The sequence below is a fragment of the Pinus tabuliformis genome, chromosome 4_1 (assembly GCF_031772625.1).
Source record: "Pinus tabuliformis cultivar Carrire ecotype Pingquan chromosome 4_1, CPIR1, whole genome shotgun sequence".
Taxonomy (NCBI): Eukaryota; Viridiplantae; Streptophyta; class Pinopsida; order Pinales; family Pinaceae; genus Pinus; species Pinus tabuliformis.
The window spans coordinates 189,966,999-189,990,805 of NC_142303.1; the positions used below are offsets into that span (position 1 = coordinate 189,966,999).

The 23,807-nt window shown below is 40.0% G+C and overlaps 1 protein-coding gene across 1 annotated transcript in view; it reads right to left on the reverse strand.

The window, feature by feature from the left end:
- Nucleotides 1–8,048: 8,048 nt before the first annotated feature.
- Nucleotides 8,049–23,807, reverse strand: part of PUM24 (pumilio 24) — a 163,683-nt gene continuing 147,924 nt past the window's right edge. The window contains exons 16-17 of the mRNA XM_089419429.1: nucleotides 8,649–8,932; nucleotides 8,049–8,486 (exon numbers count right to left, since the gene is read on the reverse strand). Coding sequence (XP_089275555.1) covers nucleotides 8,363–8,486; nucleotides 8,649–8,932 — 408 coding nt within the window. The 3' untranslated portion in view covers nucleotides 8,049–8,362. The remainder of the gene's footprint in view (nucleotides 8,487–8,648; nucleotides 8,933–23,807) is intronic.

The window sequence follows — 23,807 nt, forward strand, 5'->3', positions numbered from 1 at the left end:
CAGGGAAATCAATCTTCTCGTGTCAAGTATGTTGACTGGAATTAGGAAGAATGGTCCTAGAGGCCCAGAATCACTTAGTTGAGTGGATGTATTTGAACATCAAGCTCAGACTCTCCAAATAGTTTGAATGGGTTGTTGAGTATGTTGTCATTGATGTCAAAGCGAGAATAGGTGCAGCAGGTTGAGCAAGAGCAGGATGTCAAACGCGAGCTGGATGGCATAGCAGATGCAAGATATCGTCATTGATGTCAAGTTGATGCAGCAGTGATGAAACCCTAACTCTAGCCTTTGGATTCTTTGGATGATGCTCATACTTCGCACACTTGTTGGAGTTTTTGAAGTAACAAATCATCAAGGTTGCATTAGAAACACCTGCCTTTATATTTGACTCGTCATTCTGATTCTAGTGGTGTGTGGAGTGTCTCGTGGGCCTTCACAGTTTGAGAGAAATGCTCAATCAAAGTCGAAGACCCAGTTTGTGGTCCAATACCCTCAAGGGTTGATAATGTGGTAGATTCTCTTTGGCTCCAAGGATGATGATGTGGTAGCAATTGGATAATGTGACAACATACAATTGCCCTGATTATGGCTCACATCTACAGAATTCAAATCAAACAATTTATTTTTGAAGGGACTAAATTTAATTATGGTTGAGGATATATTTAAATTAAATTTTCAAAGGTAACATTTGGGGCCAAAAATCAAAGTTAAAATATTTTATTCTTCCCTCCTATTTTAACAAATCGATCTCATCACAAAAGGGACTTTTGGCTCAAAATTTTAATATTCAAATTTTATGAATTAGCGGATTAGCTCACTAGAAGTTTCTATGGCCTTTATAAAACAAGGCCGCATAGCTAGCGTTTCCCTACGGCTTAGTTCAATTATTGAATTTTGAAGTGTATGACAGGCCCATGTCACAAATGTTATAAAATGTATTATTATAATAAACGTACATAAACACATGTTATAAACGTTGACTAAGGCCAACCTAATTTTAAATATTAAATTAGTTTGTTCATACGTAGGGCCCTAATAACGTGAAAGTGTTTATAAATAACATTACAATATCAGATAATAGATATTAAATAATTTAACGTGAATTTTAGTAACCGAACCATTAGTTATACATGGTTTAAGATAATATGTACTTTGGCTTATTTGTGCATAAACACAATAATATTATTAGATAGTGATAATATTATAATATTATTATCTTAATTATGCATTAGATTTTTGTTTGACCATCTATTTTGGTAAAAAAATGTTAAATAATTTTCAATTTTACAAAGTAAAACTTTAACAATTACTTTTTTACTTATTGCAATATTTTTAATAATAATAAATAATAACTTATAAACAAAATGCTACATAGTAGCGAGTACCTGTCGTCTAGTCTAAATATAGTTAAATTAAAGTAAATAAGTTTCTCTATGATGGGAACTAATCCATGATAATTTGAGTGATATGGATATTATTAAAATAACCCAAAAAATCAAATTTAAATATTTACTATTAATAATAAAAAGTTAAAATACAAAAAATTTAAGGAAAAATTTTGTTTGAAAAAATTAAAATATATAAAATTTAAGTAAAAACGATTTTGTTTAAAAATATTGTTTATATAAAAAATATATATATAAAATTAAAATATAAAACATTTAAGTAAAAATGATTTTATTTGAAGATATTGTTTATATAAAAAAATATTAAATAAAAATATTGCGAAAATATGTAAAACAATTAATATATCTATTAAAATGACATTTAAAACTTAACTCCTTGTGATTCTGCATGAACTATAAATATTAATATTTTATTCTGCTTATTCGGAGAGTTTGCATGCCCTTCACTCTCATTTGTAAAAAATTATATTGCTCCCTAATCCCACAGCTAAGGGAATATTTAATTTTCATTTAGTTATCTAATAGTTGTCCATCTTATAATTTTGAATCACGAGATGAGGGTATAAAGTTCAATAAATTGTTTTAGATATTTTTAGCAAAGTTCGGTCTAAAATCAGCTCAAACGTTGCGTCCAAGCTCACTAATGGTTCAAGAAAATATTACATGATGAGATTTAATCCTATGGTACGACTATCCCTCTGTCAGATGATTCGAATTTTTGAATTGTGGACCTGCATTTAATATTCTCCTCCAAATTTCACACTACCATAATTTTGTATCTAATCATTAATCACGGTATCTTTCTACCAATTTCCTGGCATTTATGGCTATTGATCGTCCAGTTAGATCCGCTAGGGTTTTGCTTATTAGTATTTGCATACAAACCCTAGACTTTTAGCTAAAGAGGAGAGTATAGTTCTGAGCTCTAAAATATTAAGTGTACGGTTGGCTTTTCATATCTTTAATAGGATACGTCCATGACGGAGCTGTTTCCGTCTTTATCAGGCCATCAATCAAATCTCGGTGCAGAATAACATCAGTGCACAATTAATTTTATTAAAAGCATGACTAAATGATTTCTCTTAATGGGTGCATAATACACCTTGTAAATAAAAATATTAAATCATTGGGTGATAATTTTATGTTTTTTAATGTTTGAATAATTAATAGATGTTTTTAGTGAAGTACATTTGTCATCATTACATAATAAGAGGTGAAAGAATTGAACCAATAGTATTTTAGATAAATGAATTTAAATATGATTTAAAAATAATAAATTTTAATTTATAATGTTAAACTTTGGAAAAATTTCATAAATTTTTGGACAACTTAGATTTAATGTAAACATCAATTTTTTTTAATAGGTTATTAGCCTGCTGCTGGAGGGAATAATAAGGGAATAATAAGAAGATTTGTTAGCTCCTGATGTGTGATCTAAAGTGATTCTCCTTTTGGCTTCAGAAGTATCGAACATTGATTCTTCCTACTGCTTGAGTATCAATCATCTGACGTAGAGGCTAAAATTTGAAGGATTTTTGCTTTCTGATTTTTTCCTTTTGGGCTATGGTTCCCAGGGGGTTTCGTTGACTTTTATTGCATATCCACTGACCTAAAGCAATGATTGTCTGATGTATTCTGTTTTATCTTTTGTTAAGGGTTCGTGGTGTCAAGTTATAGAATTCGTTGGGCAGTTCCCCTGCCTTTCGGTCCCCCGTTTGTGAATCTACGTTGCCCCCACATGGTTTATTAGGGGAATTTTCCATCCCCATAACCCACCAATCCACTCTACAATTTGCCCACTTCCTTACCGGGCTTTAGAAGCATGCTCGACTGGCCTCCATCGGCTCGACTGCTAAGGCCGCCATCGTGAGCCTGTCGAACAGTCGAGCACCTAAAGGTCCTTATGGTCGAGTACCTAAAGGTTCAATTTACTTATTGGGTGGGGGGGCTATGGTCGAGCTTGCTTACGCAATTTTGAGTTTTTGCAGGGGGTAATTTATGAAGAAATTTTGGCCCTTTTTAGAGCACACAAATTTGGAATAAATTCATCTATGCAAGAGTCTCGTTCTATGACTTCTCATAACAGCAAAGTCTTATGGTTATGGATTTTGGGCATATGGGTCTCAACCTCTCACTCTTGCAGGGATGCCAAGACAATTTGGATCTCCCTTATAATACTATTGTGATATGTTTGCAATCATCAAGGACCAACGAAAATTTGGGTGAACGTTGAAGCTGGCTCTGCGTCTAGGGAAGAGATAGCATCCATCTGCCATCTAACTTAACCTTCTCTGTGCAGCCCTTTTTATCTGAGACGTATATCAAAATTTGAAGAATGTGCCCACACATACATCATTCACAGTTCGATCTATTGACAAGTCACTTGTGCGTAAGCATCCAATGTGATTTTAGTCATCGTTATGTACAAGTTCACATTGTCATCAAATTATATTTATTGAGCATACGTAAATCAAGACCGTGGGCTTAAGATCTATGTGCATTAACAGTTACTGTTGATTTCATTGAAGTTGTAATTACACTAAATAAATAAACAAAAACCACCAGAGGTGTCTGTGGAGCAGCATAGAGTTGAAGTAACAGTAACCTAATTGCATTTGCAAGAGTCCTTTCGTGAAAGAAAAGGGAGTTGAGCTTGTGGAGAAAACATCGTTGAAGAATTTTATTTTGTCATCATTGAGGAAGCAAGTCTTGTAGATGCATCTAACTTTCGAGCTATGTTAAGAAACAGATCTTTAAAACATACATCACAAACCACAGTAAGGCAGTGTCATAGTGAGTAGAGGTCTGATCACTCAAATAAGCAGAGTATGTGCAACCTGTAGGTTGCATCCTTTGTTACAGATCTAAGAGATGTGTTGAAACTTTAAGCACATAAATTTTGTCTTGTGCCTTTCATACTGCAGCAATCTTTGAAAATCATTTTGTGAAACAAACAATAACTAGCGTCATATTACGATTGTTGTCGTATCATTATTACAAGAATGATACAGATCTAGATGGCAGTGTTTTTGTATGGTTGTTACAGAGGTATGACAGTTGAGAGGGTGTAATAAGGTTGGCAACGGACTTTTTATAGCAGGTTCAAAACTGTATCTCTACTTAAAGGACAGTGGTGGCATTTTCAATTAAAGATAATTGCATTGACACAACCTTATGACATTAACCTTGAATTTTATGTTTTGAGATCTGGAAGTAACTTTAAGTCAAGTTGATATGACAGTAACTCTTGTTGATGCACCTTATGGTAACTCTCTTAATAATGTGACAGAGACTTCTTGATGAATGTGTCCTATTGTGACTTATGACAATAGAGTATGACTCCTTGTAACTGCAGTGATGTATATAGATGTGACACTCATAACCTTACTGTGGTATGGCATCAATTATGCATGAGATTATATAAGAGTGATTTGTAATTAACACTGATGTTTGTGAAACAGTGTGACATTGATCAGCGTACAATAACCCTAACTATGACTTTGATCACAGTGACCCTAATGAAAGGGTTGTACCATTTATGTAAGGAAGACATTGCAACAATGAATAGGAGCTTGGCTTGAGATTGTGGAGCTAGGATCTTAATAGTTGAGGTAGCAATATGATGGAGTATGATGGACAGTAGTGGCAGTATAGCAATAGTGGCAGCAGTGATGGTTACAGTGAGAGTCGTGACAGTGTGAGAACAGTGATGAAATGTTGAGCTCTATATCCTTGCTGACAACAGTAACCTGTGATGACAGCAGCAGTAACCTCAGCATGATAGTAACAGTGACTCAACAATGATGTATGATTGTATGACAGTGGAAATCCACATGACAGCAATGATTGAGAAGCAAGGGTTTGATAGTGGACTGTGGAGTAGTGGACAGCCATAACTCAGTGAACTTGTTGACCTTGTTAGATGGCAGTGGCAATGACCTCATATGCAAGTAGGCAGTTTGAGTTGTGGAACAGAAGTGCAGTAGCAGCAGTGGCAGTGGACAGTTGGGGCAAAGGCAGTTGAAGTTGACATTGTAGCAGCAGAGATAGCAGCAGCAGCAGCAGTGATTGGGTGATTGTTTGATTGTAAAGGAGACTGAAGACTCCTACAGACTTAGTTTGTGATATCTTCCAACTTGGGGAGTCTTGTATTTCCTTCCAGCTCGACTGGTAAACTTTGTATGTACATCATACATAATGCAAAAGCTTGTTTGGACGACAAATTCTGTATATTGTCATTGACGTGACGTTTATTGATTTTGTTTCAATGCTCTAAATGTTAAATGAACTAACCAATTGTGAAAAGGAATGAAATACAGATTCACCTCCCCTCTGAGTATTTCCAACATGAGCACATTTAGCATTTGGAATTACTCATGAAGAGTGAAGCTTTTGGAGATTCACCACAAGTCAAAGATATTGACCAGGATAATGGTGATCCAAGACTAGTCAGTGTACCATGTGTCAGATGGACTAGAATTATGGTGACTACTTGATGCTAATGATGTACCATATGTCATGTCAGGAGTATCAACCAAGATTATGGCAATGATACACCATAGGTCAGATGTACCAACCGGAATTATGGTAACTGATTGATGTTGTTGATTTGCCATGTGTCAAGAGTTGTTGACCATAATTATGGTAATTAGATGATGTTGATGCTATGATGAATTATATAACGTTTTTTTAGAGAAATTTGTCAACAAGAGAACATCTAGACAATCGTGATGAATACCTCCCTAGCTAAGAGAGAGAGTTGAATCTTTGTAGCTATACTCGGTCTTCATAATTGATATTTTAGCCCTCCAAATAAACATCATAATATATTCAAGACATGCTCTTCATGTCAGCTTCAAAAAGAGGAAAATTTGAATTTTCAAATTATTTACTTTTGCCTCCAAAAGTAAGGTCGGCTTCAAGTCACCCCAGACCTAAAGATGTGTCTATTCAGACTCTTTTGATATCTATATCAAGGCTATTTGACCACCCCCATTGAGCACAACTCAGATCATCTTCTGTTCAAGCATTCAGATCAATCTTACACGTCTATTCAAGCAAAGGAAGTAAGAAGGTAGCAAGACAAATTTGTGAGAGGACAATTTATCTCCTGGACAGGCCGAAATCGTGGGCAGATCAATGTTCTGAGCAGACAGAATCCAAAAACAAGCAAAAGGCCGAATTCTGAGCAGACATATATCTTAGGCAGAAGACTGAATCTGAGCAGAACGAACCTTGTCTCGGAAAACCAAAATTTGTGACCTACTTATCTCTGTTTGACCTGGATTGTCTATGGTCAGTTTGACCTTGTTTCAGACTGTAAAGATCAGATGTATCTCTATTGAACTGAATAATTTCTCAAAGGAAAAGGTTGTTTGGGTTTTCTCCCATGTGGGTTTTCCCAAGGTAAATGCTTGTGTCTCTTGTTTGGTTCTCTCTTTATGATGTTATTGTTCTAATGTTGAAAATCTTTTGTGTAATTGCTTAATGATAAATGTGAATACAGGTGTACTTCAGTGTATCATTAGAAGTAATTATCAGTTAAGAAGACTATGGAATGATTAGACGTACTTGTGAGGAGCTGCTGAACTTTCCTAGTAGAGGAGAAATTCCAACTAAGGAGAAATGTGTTTTCAGTTAAGAGGGAGTTTTGATATTTTGTGTAGCATCAGGAGGTATTCCCACGTCTAGAGGGTCTTCAAGTCAGCCTAGATGAGTTATGTAATTTTTTAATTTTATTAAGTCAAGTCATTCAGCGAGTGAAGGGACATGTTCCTTGAATTGTCACACCCCCTAGACGTGTATAAATGAGATGTTAAGAATGCCTCATTTGGAGACCAACGAAGAGCAAGTCTCAGAAAGGAGAAATCAGATTTTCTGAGGCCTATTTTTTCTTCATTGGATAGCCACATGTATTAGAAGAACAGGTCGAAGTTGACCATAACTTTGACTGAGCTTAAGAGTAGAGATTTGACTGGATTTGACCGCAGGGCATTGACTGACTTTGACCACAGGTCGACCACAGCTGACCACAAATGGTTGATCACAGTTGACAGTAGACTGTCAACCGCAGGGATTTGACAGAAGACCACAGTAAACCGTAGGCTACTTTGACCAAGCCAAGTTTAACAGCATTGAATTTCTGATATTTTGGCTGGTTTGACCAGCAGATGTTTTGACCACGTTTGACTGGTCTTTGACATGGATTATTGGTACAAATTTCTAGAGAATTTGCTGATTTGTAAACCTTGCTAAAGAATAATTTCTCCTAAGAAAAGTCACTGGGTTTCTCTCAAGGTTAGGTTTCCCAGAGTAAAATTATTGTCTCCTTGTGCATGGTTGTCTTTCTATGATCTTCACTATTTCTTCTGCATTTACTGTTGAGATTTTCTGAGTGTGATTATTCAATGATAGTAGTGGCATTAAATACTGTGTTAAAAATCATTAGGAAGTAATTCTCTGGCAGAAAATTACATTCTACTATACTAGCCTTAGAATTTTAGCACAAATCACAATCATGTTACATCAAGACCAAACACCATGTGGAAAAAAGAAAGGACAAATAAATGATTTCATACAAGAGAATGTTATCTTAGATCCATCAGCTTTCCGTAATCAACCCTGTAAGCCATTATGCACAGATTTGCTTAGGGAATGCCCTTTTATTATAGACATTATCTCGTCCATTTAAATATAAGAAGGGTGTGTTCTAACACTGAATATGATGAACCTTATCATTTCGCTAGAGTCTAAAACATCCCAGCCTACAGAATACATGCATGTTCTCTTCCAAATATGAATTTTATAAATATCAAATGGCAAAATTTTCTTATAATGAAGTTTACTCTTGGGAGCATCGAGCAAACCATGTAAGAACATATAAATGATGAATCTTAGTTTGCTTCTATACAATGCACATGCTTGTCAATGCAATATCAAAATTTCTGTAAAGCATCCTAAACATGTTTAGCACTCGCAATCTTCAACAAACCCGCATCAACAAGTGGCTGTAGCTCAGAACTTGCCATGTTTTTCACTTCCAAGTCTGAACAATCGAGGAATGCAGAAACAACTTTCTCACTGCAGATACGGAAAAGCATAAAATATGAGGCAAGCTAATTAACTGTGTTAGTGCTTGATCTTTTTAATCTTCTTGTATAATCATTTTTATCTAAAGGGTACACAACATTTACTGAAGGTAAACTAAAACAAATATAAATATAATCTTGTGCAGTCTCTCACCTGTGTCCTTGAGCCCACATCTTGCACTTGCCCTTTAAGGCCACATCCCACAAAATAGAAGCAAATGAGGGAGCATTGACACCATCAGGTACATGAGACTCCAATATCAACTTGCGTACTGTCCTGCTGGAATGGTATTGCACAAATATATGTTCATCACTTTGAGAGCCTTCTTCATTATTTAGTTGAGGCAAAGCACCCACATCTGCTATGGCTCTATGAAGAGTGGTCAAACTGTCAGCTGCTACCTGCCACATAATATCTCCAGCCCCACCATTTGCTACCTGTAAAGTTATTTAAGATAAGCAGAAAACTTGTGTCAAGACATGTAAGTTCACTAGTAGATAGTTGATTTTCATCGGAAACAATACAATATGTGTAGACTACATGTAATAAGTGTGACCCTAGTTCAAATACACATGAAGGCGAATAAAATGTAGTGAATGTAACACTAGTTCAAGTACACGTGAAGGTGAACAGAATAAAATAATAATATGAAAAAAAAAAAACCCAATTATAGTATACATGATCAGAACTCAATATCAACCTCTATTCATATTGACAATGAATGGCCTCAGCAGACAGCAACATCCACCCATCAACACCAAGACTGACCTCAATATTGACTTTGATATTGGTATCAACCTTGACCAACAACCAATAATGAGACTTGGTGACTTTTCAATAATTACAGAAATACTCAAATAGGACTCTACAAATTAATGTCATTCTTATATAATGTATTAACTCTCTCTAGAGTTGAAGTCAAACACAAACCAGCACCTTTAACTGAAGCCAAAAAAAAAAAAAAACTAGCCTTATACTGGTTAAAAGGTTGGCCATTGTCACCTCACTAATTCTCCTCTACACGTTAGACTAAGGAAAAGGTTACTATCCAAATGGGTTTTCCTTATTGGTTATGAGAACCTAGCAACAATGAAAATGAACAAGGGAAAAGGAAATGGATTCAGTGTGATGAATAAAATGGAGTTCAGTGCCTTGTCTATTTGGGCTATGAAGTCATTTAATCAATTTAAGTGGGCAATTCATGTTGATTTGGGGTAGCATTGGATGTGCTCTAGCCAGGAAATTTGGTAGAGAGGTTGGGGGCACATGAGATCTCCAATAACCAGAAAGGGTTTGGGCAGATTTTAGACAGATCAAGAGATATTAAAATAATTAATATTTTTAATGGAGTCCCTAAATCTAAACTTAGGGAAAATAAAATATTAATGTGTATTAATATGAATCTGTGTTAGAGTGGTCCAAAAGGCATGGATCAAGCCAAATTTAATCTTAACCGTTGATAAGAGACTTAATCTCGGTCGTTGAGATGTCAACAAGAAAAGTATAAGAGGAGGCTTGAGGGTCACTTGGAGAATAAACCAAAATGATCAGTCATTCTATTCTCTAGAGCGGGGTTTGCTAAGAGAGATAGAATCAGTGATCGGGAGAGCAGCTGAGGGGCATTGAGTACAGAGAGGCAGAGATAGTGTGGGGATAGCAGCATAGCAGCCACAGAGAGAAACGCAGGAGCAACCAGTGCTCATGTAGGGCCATCTAGAGGCAGCTAAGTGCTATGCAGAGCACCAAAGGGGCCAGCACAGTTAACGCAAAGGCTCAGAGAGCTTATGCAGGCCCTCTTGGGGATGACGCAAGCCAAGATAGGTTGACACAGGGCCAGCGCTGGGCTAGGAGAGGATGACGCAGTCCAGATTGGGCAGATGTTGGGGTTTCAGGGACATATTGGTGTTGAGTAGCTACCGAAAGGATTATCCAGGGTTTCAACCAGTAGATTTGTCTGAAACAAAGAGGTATTACTGCTAAGGAAATTCTCTGTTGGGTAGGCCAGTTTCGGCACCCAGATTGTACTCTGATATTGCTTAATAAGAAAACCCTCAGATAGCTGCACAGGTTTTCCCGCATTGGGTTTTTCTGGAGACATTAGTCCAAAAATAATGGTGTCATGTGGTGTGTTTGTTCTTGTTTCTTTTGGTTGTTAATCTGTAATATGTTGAGCATTCACTAGTGTCTATTTTTAGCATTTACATTGTAAATAACTTGTTAAAGAAAACAACAAGTAGGTAGGAATAAATCAAATAAAGTGCATGGAGGGTTTCTCACTAAGTAAACTTAGAAACTTCAGCATGGTATCAGAGCGTGATTGCAGATTACAAAATGACTAAATGACATCAGCCAAGCAGAGAAATAACAGCAGAAAACAATTGTCCCGAGATGACAGAAGTTGTTTCTAGCAGCGCAAAAGCCAAGGAAGTGTGACGCAGAGCCACACAGAAGTAGCCGGGAATTTTTGTAGAGCCTCAGAGATGCCAGCGTTGCTGACACAAAGGGCAAGAGGGCTGACGCAGGGCATCCCAGGGCTGATGCAAACCCATCCGAGGTGACGCAGAGCCAGCGTGAGCAAAGAGGGGCTGACACAGTTCACAAAGAGGCAGTTGTTGTGGTCAAGAAGGCTGCAGGAATATTGCAGAGTGGCCCTGGTGAGGTACTGTAGTCAGAACAGTAACTAACAGAGCAAGGCCAGAGCAGTGATTATCGAGGGTTTCTAGCCGAGGAACCCGGATCAAAAGTGCAGCTGCACAAGTCGATCAAAGTAGGGGGCATCCCGACAAGCAGCAGAAGGATTTCCAGGAGGGAAATCAGGACTCAGAGGGAGTCCAGAAGAGAACTTTTAGATAGGAAGTAGAGACTCAAAGGAGTCGAACAAAGAACTTCCAGGAGGGAAGTAGAGGAGCATCATGGCACTACACGAGGTAAGAGACCAGGATAGACTGGACGGAGCATCGAACTTCGTAGTCTGGAAGGCCAGAATCTTATCAATGCTTGAGAGGAATCATGTCAAGAACTTCGCCTCGAAGGTAATAGCTGTCCCGGTTGACCCAAATGATAATGACAGGTATGAAGAGGAGATTGGGAAGGCCAAGTGCATTATCCTTGACGAGGTCAAGGATCATGTGGTACCACATATACCCGAGAAGGAAACGGCATTTGAGATGTGGGAGGCTCTCAAGAAGTTATACTAGCATACTTCTGTGCAGAGAAGAATGTTGCTCGAGAACCAGATGAGGTCGTATCAGATGAAGAAAGGTCAATCGATTGAAACCTTCCTCGGAGGACTGAATGAGATCTGAGACCAGTTAACTGCTGTATGAGTGACATTGGATCAGGAGCTTATGGTGAGGACAGCCCTGAATGTTGTCTCAAAAGATTGAGAAGTATTTGTCCAGAGTCTCCTGGGTAGAGGGACTCTCCCACCTTGGGACGAGATGTGAGCAACTCTTCGCTAGGAAGAGATCAGATGGTTGTCGAAGACGAGTAGCAGCAACAAAGGGATCAAAGTCAAGTAGGAGGAGGAGGATGTGGCCCTAGCATCTGAGGGAAAGCAGGAGAAGCGGAAGAAGAAAGATCTCTCCAAGATCAAGTGCTTCCACTGTGGGGAGCTGGGTCATTATGCGACCCAGTGTCCAAGGAAGAAGAGAAAGGGAGAGTCTTCCGAGACCAGTGTTGCGCGGAGAGCGCCCCCCCCCCCCCCCTCGAACCCGCTCCCGAAGCGCGCTCCGGGCGGGAGCGGCTCGAGAGCGCGCTCCCCAAATCGCTCCCGGATGGGAGCGATTTTCGGGAGCGCGCTCCCGTAAAAAAATTTGCGCTCCCTGGTCTGTGAGGGAGCGCTTCAGGGAGCGATCGCTCCCGCGCTCCGGAGCGCTTTTTAATGCCCCGGAGCGATCGCTCCCTGATCGCTCCCGGCATTAAAAAACGCTCCGGGAGCGGTTCGGCGGAAAAAAATTCCGCCGGACCCGAAAAGACAAAAAAATTTAACTAATTTTTTTTGGTTTATAAGCCCAATGGGCCAAAAAAAAATCATTTCAATGAGATTGAGCTTGAGCTTGAGAGCTGAGGAAGAGCAAAGGAGCAAGGAGCAAGAGCTGAGGAGCAAGGAGCCAGAGCTGAGGAGCGAGGAGCAAGTGCCAAGGAGCGAGGAGCAAGCTTGCAGAGGTAAGTAACTTAATCATTTAGTTAGTTTAGTTGGTTAGGTAGTTAGTTTGGTTAGTTTAATTTACCTGTTTGAGTTTAAAGATCATTAATTTAAATTAAATTAATAAATTAAATGGATTAATCCCAATAAACTAAATTAATTTGCAGATTCAAGACTCAAACCCTACAAACATCAAACACGATGGACCTGGGGATTTTTATTGGCATTTTCCTCTTCCTGGTCCCTTTTCTGGTTATTATGGTGGTGGAGAGTAGGAAACGGAGGGGGCCTGAAACTGAAGAGGTGGATGAAGAAGCCGGAGGAAGTCAAATAGGTGAAAACCCCAGTGAGGAGGATGTGGAGGAGGGTGAACATGAGGGTCAAAAAACTAAACAAGACCAAACTCCATTGTGGAAATATGTTCAGAGGGCTGAAACGGGGGAGGGGGTGGAACCACTAAATTTCATTGCCCCCATTGCAACACTGATTACACAGGCTCATACACCCGTGCTAGAAGACACCTTTGCGGGAAAAGGGCATGGGATGGAGAGAAACAAATAGGAATCAAAACTTGCAACGCGGTGTCAACAGCAGATAGAGCCAAATACATAAAGGAAGAGGAGGACGCCCAATACAGAGCAAAAAGATCAAGGGGTTTCTTTGAAAGCTCACAAAGAACTCCTTCAGCATCCTCCCAAGGCAGTGGATATGGACATGGAGGCTCAGGGTCATCATCTTTACGCCGTAGAACCATATCAGATTTCCTTGATGAGGGGTGTAGGAATGATGTGGATTCAAAAATTTACAGGTTCCTCTATGCAAATGGGATACCATTCAATGTTCTACGCTCACCTTATTGGCACGAAATGGTTTCTGCCATAAATGATGCCCCTAAAGGATACAAGAGCCCTGGGTATGACAAGGCAAGAACTGTTGGCCTTGATCATGAAAAAGCAAAAATATCACATTCTTTGAATAAAATGACAAGTTCTTGGACTGACAATGGGGTGTCCATTGTATCTGATGGATGGACAAATGTAAAAGGCAAGCCATTGATAAGTGTTCTTGCTGTGTCCCGAAGTGGTCCCATTTTTCTAGCTGCACATGATTACTCAGACAAGTTCAAGACCGCTATCAACATTGCAGAAGCATTGCTTGAAACAATTGAGCGTATTGGCCCATACAATGTCATCCAAGTCATCACTGATAATGCTCCTAATTGTAAGGCAGCGGGAGCAATTATTGAGGATAGATACCCGAACATATTTTGGTCTGGATGTTTGGTTCACACATTGAACCTTCTGTTGCATGATATTGTCAAAAACAAAAATGAACAATACCAATGGATTGGTGATTTGTACAAGAAAGGAAAAAAAATGATAAAATTTATTACAAATCATAGCAATACCCATGGCCTTTTCCGCAGTCACTCGAGATTGGAGTTGCTGAAGATTGCGAGGACTAGATTTGGTAGCTATTACCTCACCTTCAGGCGCCTTTTGAAGGTAAGAGAGGGTTTAGCTAGCATGGTATCAAGTCCAAATTGGCAGGTGTTAAAGGAAAGGGCTACAAATGTAGCTGACATTGCAGGTTTTGAAACGGTGGAGGAGGCCGCTCTTGATGGGCAGTTTTGGACAACTGTGAGACAGGTATTGGATTTCACCAAGCCAATTTATAACATGATTCGGTTTGCAGATACAGACAAACCAGTGATTGGCGAGGTGTATGAGCAAATGGATACCATGTTGGGGGAAATAAAAGACATTGTTAATAACAGAGATCCCGACTTGTACAATCTGATTCACGATTGTGTGTGTGAACGGTGGAAAAGGCTTAACCTTCCACTACATTGCTTGGCGTATATCCTTACGCCAAAATACTACTCAGATTCTTCGTTGGGCAAACCTGCAGCAGGGGGTGGTGTTAGGACCAAACCCCATTTAGATCGAGAGGTAACTAAAGGATATCTGGATGCATTAGAAAAGTTGGTGCCTGACAGGGAGGAATGTGCAGCTGTGCGCCTTGAAATAGGCAGATACTTCACTGGCAGTGGTTTGTATGGTAACTTCCATGCAATGGACGACAAAGATAAATTTGATTCTCTCACATGGTGGGAAACATATGGCGGCGACGGACTTTTGCGAAAATTGGCATTGAAAGTTCTTGCACAGGTTGTAAATTCTTCTTCTGCAGAGAGGTGTTGGAGCACCTACAGTTATATACATAATGTGAAAAGAAACAGGCTCAACGAAAACCGAGCAGAAAGCTTGGTTTATGTGCACTACAATTTGAGGTTGTTGAGCCATTACTGTGATCGGGCTAATGAAGATCCCACATATAAAATTTGGGACAATCACCCTGAGGACGACAATTTGGAGGATGGCATTGTACATATGGAAGAACTAGAAGATGAGCTTGTACGGGATGAAGCTGAAGCAGCTACAGCAGCCATGCCACCTCCACCTCCACCATCCAGTAGCAGTTCTCGGGGCCCGAGTCTTGTTCCATTGCTGTCGCCACCTCCATCGACACCCTCGCGTGGAGGCTCTAGTTCTGGTCGTCGGTCTGGGCGGGAGACTCCTAGAAGACCACCACGACCTACTTATACTCCTGGAGACTCTCGTGGCAAGGGCCACTTGTAGATTTACAGTTTACTTGTCTTTTTTAGTTTCTATTAGACTTGTCACTTTAGTTTTCATAACTGTTCAGTGTTGAGTTTTGAGTCCTTGACTCTTGACTCTTTCATATCATTATGACATTATGATATTTTTTGTAAACATTATATCACTGTGACAATGAAAATTTGAAGTTTGAAGTTGGGCCTTGGCAATTATAACTCATTGGTAATGATTGTGAATTATGAATATGATGCTTTGTGAAAGACTAAAGTTGTTTCATTTCATCTCATTATTCATGTTTCATTTTATAAATTTTTAACATTTCATATCATGTTAACAGTTAGAAGTTAGGACTTAGAAATATCTTCGATATTACTTCTTGTAATGGTTAAACTTGGCTTACAAGTACAACTTGTTACTTTGGTCATCAATGATGATAAATGTTATTGAATTGAATGTTATTTTAATTTATTATTTTACTAAGGTTGATGACGATTATAATTTCTAGATGATTGATGTGATATGGTTCAATGATCAATTTATGTTTTTTTATGTTTTTTATGTCTATTTCATCATTCTACATGTTTTTGTTGACATATATGTATCAAAAATTAAAAAATATATATATTTTTAAAAAATCGCTCCGGGATTCGCTCCCAAACCGGGAGCTTCTGAAAATGGTCGCTCCCGCTCCCGCTCCCAAGTAACACTGTCCGAGACTAAGACAGCACCAGAACGGGTAGAGAAGGAAGTTTTAACAGAAGATGACTGTGCCATGAGTGCACACACACCACTTGAGCGGAAGTGGGGAGACATCGAGCTGTAGTCAGGCAGACTACAGGCGATGAGGGGCAGGATCCTCGAGGTACCCAGCCTCTTGGATTAGACCTTGCTACGGGAGCCCCGAATAGGAGTAGCAAGACTAGCTAATGTGGGTAGAGATGGATGCGGATGAAGCGGCAGAGAGAGCTACAGTTCAGGGGTCTCGAGATAGCGCGAGGCTAGCAGGGTGCAACAGTGCGAGAGGCATAGGAGTGTTGTACCAGTGCAGGAAGGCACAGAGAGGTGTGCAACGGTGCGAGATGCAGGGAGTTGCAGCAGCAGCGCAGAGGTCAGAGAGGGAGCACTTGTCAGCGACAGAGGGAGTTTCAGCATTAGTGGATGTCTCAACTCTCTAGCCCAACAAGGAGGTCAAATGGAGGATCAGTTACTTACTCCTTAGTAACTAAGTTGCAGTGCAGCAGTGAGCAGCACGATGCAACATGATGAGAGGAGGTGCAGTGCGGAAGCAGTGCTGGGAGAAAGGACCAGCAGCAGCACGGATGCAAAGGGAGCTGTCGTATAGATGCAACAAAGGCAGTGGCAGAACCATGGGCAGCAATACCGGATGCAACAGTGCAGAGGATGTTGAGCAGGAAGGCCTAACATCAACACAGGTACCAATGTCAGATGATCAAAGTAATACTCAGTGAGGAGTATTGCTAGAGCACAGTCCTCGCTAAGAGGGAGTGTTGATTTGGGGTAACATCGGATGTGCTCTAGTCACGAAATTTGGTGGAGTGGTTGGGGGCACATGAGAGCTCCAATACCCAGAAAGGGTTTGGGCAGATTCTAAACAAATCAGGAGATATTAAAATAATTAATATTTTTAATGGAGTCCCTAAGCCTAAACTTAGGGAAAATTAAATATTAATGTGTATTAATATGAATCTGTGTTAGAGTGGTCCAAAAGACATGGATCAAGCCAAATCTAATCTTAGTCGTTGATAAGGGACTTAATCTCAGCCATTGAAATGTCAACAAGAAAAGTATAAGAGGAGGCTTGAGGGTCACTTGGAGAATACACCAGAATGATCAGTCAATCTATTCTCTAGAGCGGGGTTTGCTAAGAGAGATAGAATCAGTGATCAGGAAAGCAGCTGAGGGGCATTGAATACAGAGAGATAGAGAGGCAGAGATAGTGTCGGGATAGCAGTAGAGCAGCCAGAGAGAGAGACACAGGAGCAACCAGTGCACACGCAGGGCCATGCAGAGGCAGCAAAGTGTTTCTCAGAGCACCAGAGGGGCCAGCATAGCTGACGCAGAGGCTCAGAGCGCTAACACAGGGCCTCCTGGGGCTGACGCAGGCCAAGATAGGCTGATGCAGGGCCAGCGCCGGGTTAGGAGAGGCTGGCGCAGTCCAGATTGGGCAGACGCTGGGCTCAGGGGTAGATTGGTGCTGAGTAGCTGCTGGAAGGATTATCTGAGATTTAAACCAGTAGATTTGTCTGAAACAGAGAGGTATTACTGCTAAGGAAATTCTCTGTTGGGTAGGCCAATTTCGGCACCCAAATTGTACTCTGATATTGTTTAATAAGAAAACCCTCAGATAGCTGCATCGGTTTTCCCTCATTGGGTGTTTCCAGGGACATTAGTCCAAAAATAATGGTGTCATGTGGTGTGTTTGTTCTTGTTTCTTTTAGTTGTTGATCTGTAAATGTTGAGCATGCACTAGTGTTTATTTTCAGTGTTTACATTGTAAATAAATTGTTAAGGAAAACAACAAATAGGTAGGAATAAATCAAATAAAGTGCATGGAGGGTTTCTAACTAGGTAAACTTCTAAACTTCAACAATTCAAGGCATATAAGCAGCCAAGTGGCATGCCATACAACTCCTTAACTTGGTTCAGCGATTGACTTAAGGGAAAGCAAACAATCAAGTTATGTGAACTAGCTAACCCCTATTTTTGGTGGTTAAATATTATAAAGATGTGAGGGAGAGGGTCCCAGATCCATAAGTCAAAACAATAATGAAGGTGGCCCCTACCCAAAGATAATATACAAACACACCTAGTCAAAAGATGTAGAGTGCATAATGTACTTATATTGAAGGTATAAGACACTTAAAAGAATATGGGAGAAGGGAAGAAAGAAACCTAAACCTCGGTCCATCCTTTCCAGTGTAACATATGTGTTCCTCTATGACCTTAACATTGCCTCTGTTATTCACAACCTGCAAAATCCAATCTCCAATGGTGCACCCTAGAACATGTATCCACAAATATAGAAATTGACATTAATAATACCAAACTGACATATACAAGACACCTTATCCTCCAAAGCTTGGAGGTAGTTTGTTCACAACTCTTTCCATTAATCACTGAGATCCAATACAAGTTGGCAATGGAAATAGAAAATCATTACATAGAATTATGCACTTACTCGTACAAAAAAATATGATTTATTTTCCTAGATCCATTTTTCTTTCCAACGAATACAATAAAAATAAGACACTCAACAATTTGTTTACTAAAAGTAGCATGAATTTTGTTGACATCTCAGCTTCTTTCAGTCAAAAAGTTCTAGAAAAACAAATGAAATATTATCCTCATCTAACTCACTCCAACAATCTGGCCTATAATGATAAATAATGGAGTTAGTTGCAACTAAAATCCAAAAATAAAGCCAGCAGGTGGGCCCTGGGGCACCTCCTCTATTTGAGAATAGACCAAATCTTAGGATCTCAAAATAGCAAGTTATGTCTTCATCCACAAGTGTGCCCTTCTAGAAGTATGTCTGTATGTGTGAAAGTAGTTGAATGAAGTGGAACTGTTACCCACCAAAATGGGTAACCCCATAGGAGAAAACTCTTCTCCTACATTTGACAACCAGCCAGCCAGACAACCAGCTATCCTTGCCAACCACCACTAGCTGATGATATGCCATATATCTCCACCACTTGCATCAGCCATTTGCTTCTCACACATCCAGGATGAGCACATGCACAAAGGTGGGTTGCCATTCAAAAGTGTTAATTTTAGGCAACAATGGTATGTTCTATGCTTTAGAGCAATTTTACTTCAATTTCTTTATTAGCCCAGTATAAATATTCAGATTAGCAATGACATCAACATGATAGTAAAATGCAGATAGAACATAAACATAAACATTGGAAGAGACAAGCCAAGACAAGAGGACACAAGATGTGGCACCAACCAAGGACAAACCCCCATGTGGGGAAACCCTTGATCAAATCTTCTTTTAATCTTCAATAGTTCAGCAGAGAGAGACAGTACAATTTACAAATAAGATAATTTATAACAACAGCAAAAGAGCCATGTGGAGTTTGGCCCTAGTTGCCAATTTTAACACTCCCTCTCAACTAGGGAGAACTCCATTTGCTAATCCATCTGTCAATCTGTACTATCTTTTCCATCTACTCATTGCTCTGCTCTGTTGAACTATGAAAAAGAGAAAGAAGTGATCGAGAATGTATCAAACCATTCTCTATTAACCCGAAATCAGTCCCAATCAAAAGAGTGTCATACCACTCTTACTGACCTAAAGTCAGTTCCAATTGATCCCAGATGAATATTGGTCATCCTAGCATAGGGAGTACGGTAGTACACGATGCATCCATTGGTAGTACTATGGTCTCTATCCTCATCTCCTTACTCACTGGCCAGATGAGAGGTACTTCCCATCAGTCCCAAACTGCATGGGTAGGATATCTCAACACGAAAAGGATAAACTACTCATCCTGCCTACATGTCGACAAGGGGTATCATAGGGGAAGGTTGAACCACTCACCCTGTACACAGCAAACCACTAGGGGAAGGCTGAACCACTCACCCTATGGTTTCTCATCACTCCAAGAAGTACTCCAAGCCCCCCAGAGCTCCCAGAGCTCAATGTCCATCTCATACAAGACCCTCATAAGAGGATCTCTCCACGACTCCAAGTCGTTCCCGGAAGGCCAAGAATTTTCCCTTCCCTAGGGGCTTTGTCAGAATATCATTGACCTGTTCATCAGTCCTAATGTGATGGAGCCTTATTGCTCCTCATTGTACCATATCCCAAATAAAGCGGTACCTGATATCTATATGCTTGAAAAGATCATGAAACACGGGATTCTCTGATAATCAAATCCCACTTTGGTTGTCGCAGAGGATCACGATGGTATCCATCACATGTCCAAATAGCTCACTGAAGAGCTTCCTCAACCAAACAGCTTCACAGGAGGCCATATTAGCAGCTATGTATTCAGCCTCGGCAGTGCTCAAGGCAACCGATTTTTGCTTCCTGATCATCCAGGGTATCAAAGCAGAACCCAAAAAAAAACAACATCCAAAAGTGCTCTTGCGATCCACCACACTGCCAGCCTAATCAGCATTAGAATAACCATGCAGCCTCACATCTCTGGCAGTGAATCATAGTCCATGAGGGATTGTGCCTCGAAGATATCTCAAAAGATTCTTGGCACCAATCCAATGTATATGATGAGGCTCAACCATATATTGGCTCAATGTGTTAACTGCAAAACATATGTCCGAATAGGAGTTCACCAAGAACATCAGTGCTCCTATGAATTGATGATACTCAGACGCATTTCCCAATTCAGGTCCAGCAGCACTACCACATAACTTCTTAAAGTTAAATTCCATCAGAGTAGTCACAGGCTTGTAGTCCACCATCCCAAATCTTTCCAATATCTTCAAAACATATTTTTCTTGAGAGAGGAAAATTTCACCTGCCTTTTGCTAGACCTCCAACCCTAGGAAATAGTGCATCAGTCCTAGGTCCTTCATCTCAATTCAAAAGCCAACTCCCTCTTACATTTGTGAATGAGAGGGTCTGCACTTCAATCAACTCCATGCTTGATTTTGTAGAGCCACTTAGAGGTGACAACCGATTTGTCTTGGGGTCTAGGGACCACATCCTAGACATCATTCTTCATAATTGACTCGTATTATTCATTCATAGCACCCTTCCATACTTGATGCTTCACAACTTCTTCGAATGATGTAGGCTCATTTTGAATGATAGTGCTCACGGCGGTCAAATATCTGTGATACATGTTTGGCTTCTTGTTTTCACGGAAAGTCCCCCTTGGTGCAATGTGTCTCTCAACATCTTCGAGAGTCTCCCTAAGCCATGAGGGTCTCCTTTTGGAGGAGGAAGGCTCATGAGGAGGATCAATAGGATCCATAGTTTTATCAACATCAAGCATCGTTTTGTCTTCTTTTGCACCCTAATTTCCAATGTCAGCTTCTTTGTTCTTCCTTAGGATAGGAAGGTTGTTGACCTTCCTGAGGGCCATATCTTCGTCGAAGGTGACATCATGACTTATCTCAACTTCCTTTTGACCAGCCACATAAATTCCATATCCCTTAGAATTTTCACTATAGCCCACAAAGATTTCTTTCTTCCTAGATGCACCCAATTTGCTTATTTTCTCTTTCGGCAAATGAAAATATACAGGACTTCCAAAAATTCTAAAATGAGAGACATCAGGTTTCTTACCAGTGAACATTTCTTCGGGAGTCTTGGAGTTCAATGCTTTGATGAGGGCCTCGGTTCTAAACATGCATGGTGGTATTTGCAACTTCAGCCCATCGAAACTTTGGAAGGCCTTGATCATGAAGCATGGCACGAACTGCTTCTACAATAGAGCGATTCTTCCTTTCAGCCATACCATTTTGCTCAGGAGTGTATGGCATTGTAGTCTCCCTCTTAATGCCAGCTTCTCTGCAATAATCTTGGAATTCATTGGATTCGTACTCGGTCCCATTATCAGTCCTCAATATCTTGATTTTCTTCTCAAATTGGTTTTCGATCTAGGCTTTGAAATGTCGGAACCAAGTGAACACTTCATCCTTCTTCTTCAAGAAGTAGATCCAGGTCTTGCGAGAATAATCATCCGTAAAGGTGAGATAATATAAGTATCCTCCCAAAGAGTTTACAGGCACCATACCAGATATGTCGGAGTGGATCAATTGCAATATATTTGTGGTCTTGTTGTTACTTGAGGGGAATGGTCCCCTTATAAGTTTTCCTTCCGCACATTCCAAACATAGACCTTCATGCTCTGCTTTGAACTCGGGCATACCTGTCACCATCTGTCTCACATCGGGTAGGGCCTTATAGTGAAGATGGGCAAACCTTCGATGCCATAGTTCAGATTGTAGAGATGTGTCGCAAGACATGGCCCCCAATGGACTTCCTCCAACTTGATACAAAGTGTCAACCCTGAACCCAAGAGTAAAGCATCTTTAAAATTTCTTTTCCAAACACGTACCTTTCCATCGATGAATGCCACCTTGAATCCTTTGTCCTCCATGGTTGAAATGGACACCAGGTTCTTCTTGAGATCAGGTACATATAGTACTTCTTGCAAATGAATAGTGTTACCTTGATTCAATTGAAGGGTAACATTCCCTACTCCTTTCACGGGATAGGTGGTATCATCTCCAAGGATGATCTCCAAGTTTGTCTCCTTTTCTATCAACTTAGAGAGGGCTTCCTTGTATCCAGTGAAGTGCCTTGACGCACCACTATCAGTCAGCCAATTTCCCAAAGTGTCCGAAAAAGAGGCATTGGAGAGGGCCAATATTAGATAGTACTCTTTTTGCTTATTGTTAACAACATTTGATTCTTCATACCTAGAGTTCCTCGATTTCTTGGAGGACCAACCATTTCCTTGATGTCCCACATTCCTTTTTCCTTTGCCATTGGACCTGCCATCCCTTTGATCGTTGTGGTGGAAGTTGCCCCTGGAATGATTGTGATCATCATCATGCGATGTGTCCCTTTTATTTGGACACTCCCTTGCATAATGGCCAAACTTATTGCAAACAAAGCACCTGCCCTTCCTTCTTCCCTTAGATCCAAGCTTTCCATGGAAATGACCTTTAGACCCTGCATTATTTCTCCTTTTCGCATGAGCAGAGAATGCAGTAGGGTTGCTTCTATTAGAAGGCATTTCTTACTCCACCATTCTTGTTTCTTCTTGAATGCATCTCGACATCAATTCTTCAAACCCTAGAATTCAATCATTGTTGAGGACGGTGGTTCTAAATACATACAACTCAGGTGGGAGTGCTCCAAGGGTGGTGAGAGTAAGTTCCCTGCCAGGAATGACTTCTCCAATCGAGAGTAGATCATTCTTGATCTAGATTCTCAGTAATCCTCAAGAAATGGGATTGAATATCCTCGTCCTTGCCCTTCTTAATATCCTTCAACTTATTCTTGAAAAATAGAATTTGATTAGCATCACTAAGCACTAACCTTGAATATGTCGACCAACCTGTCGTAGATCTCCTTGGAGGTCTTCAACTCAGAGATGTAGGCGGCCACCATATGCTTGTCAATGGAATCCTTGATAATCTTCAATGCTTTGACTTCAGCGCTATTGTACTTGGTCTTCGCAGCAGCCGGTGCATTTGAAGGAGGTTCAGGGATTTTACCCTACACGTAGACCATCACTTCTTTTTCTTCCAAGTTCAAATCAAGAGACATTGTCAAACCATGATATTCAAATTGTTAATTTTAGGTATGTTCTATGCTTAGAGCAATTTATTTCAATTTTCACAGTTAGCTCAATATCTTTTCCAAATTAACAATCACATCAGCATTAAAGTGAATTGCAGATAGAACATAAACATAAATCGCAGAAGACAAGCCAAGACAAGAGGCCAGAAGATGTGGCACTAGCCAGGGACAAACCCCAATGTGGGGAAACCCTTGATCAATTCTTCTTATATGTTCTTCAATAGTTCAGCAGATAG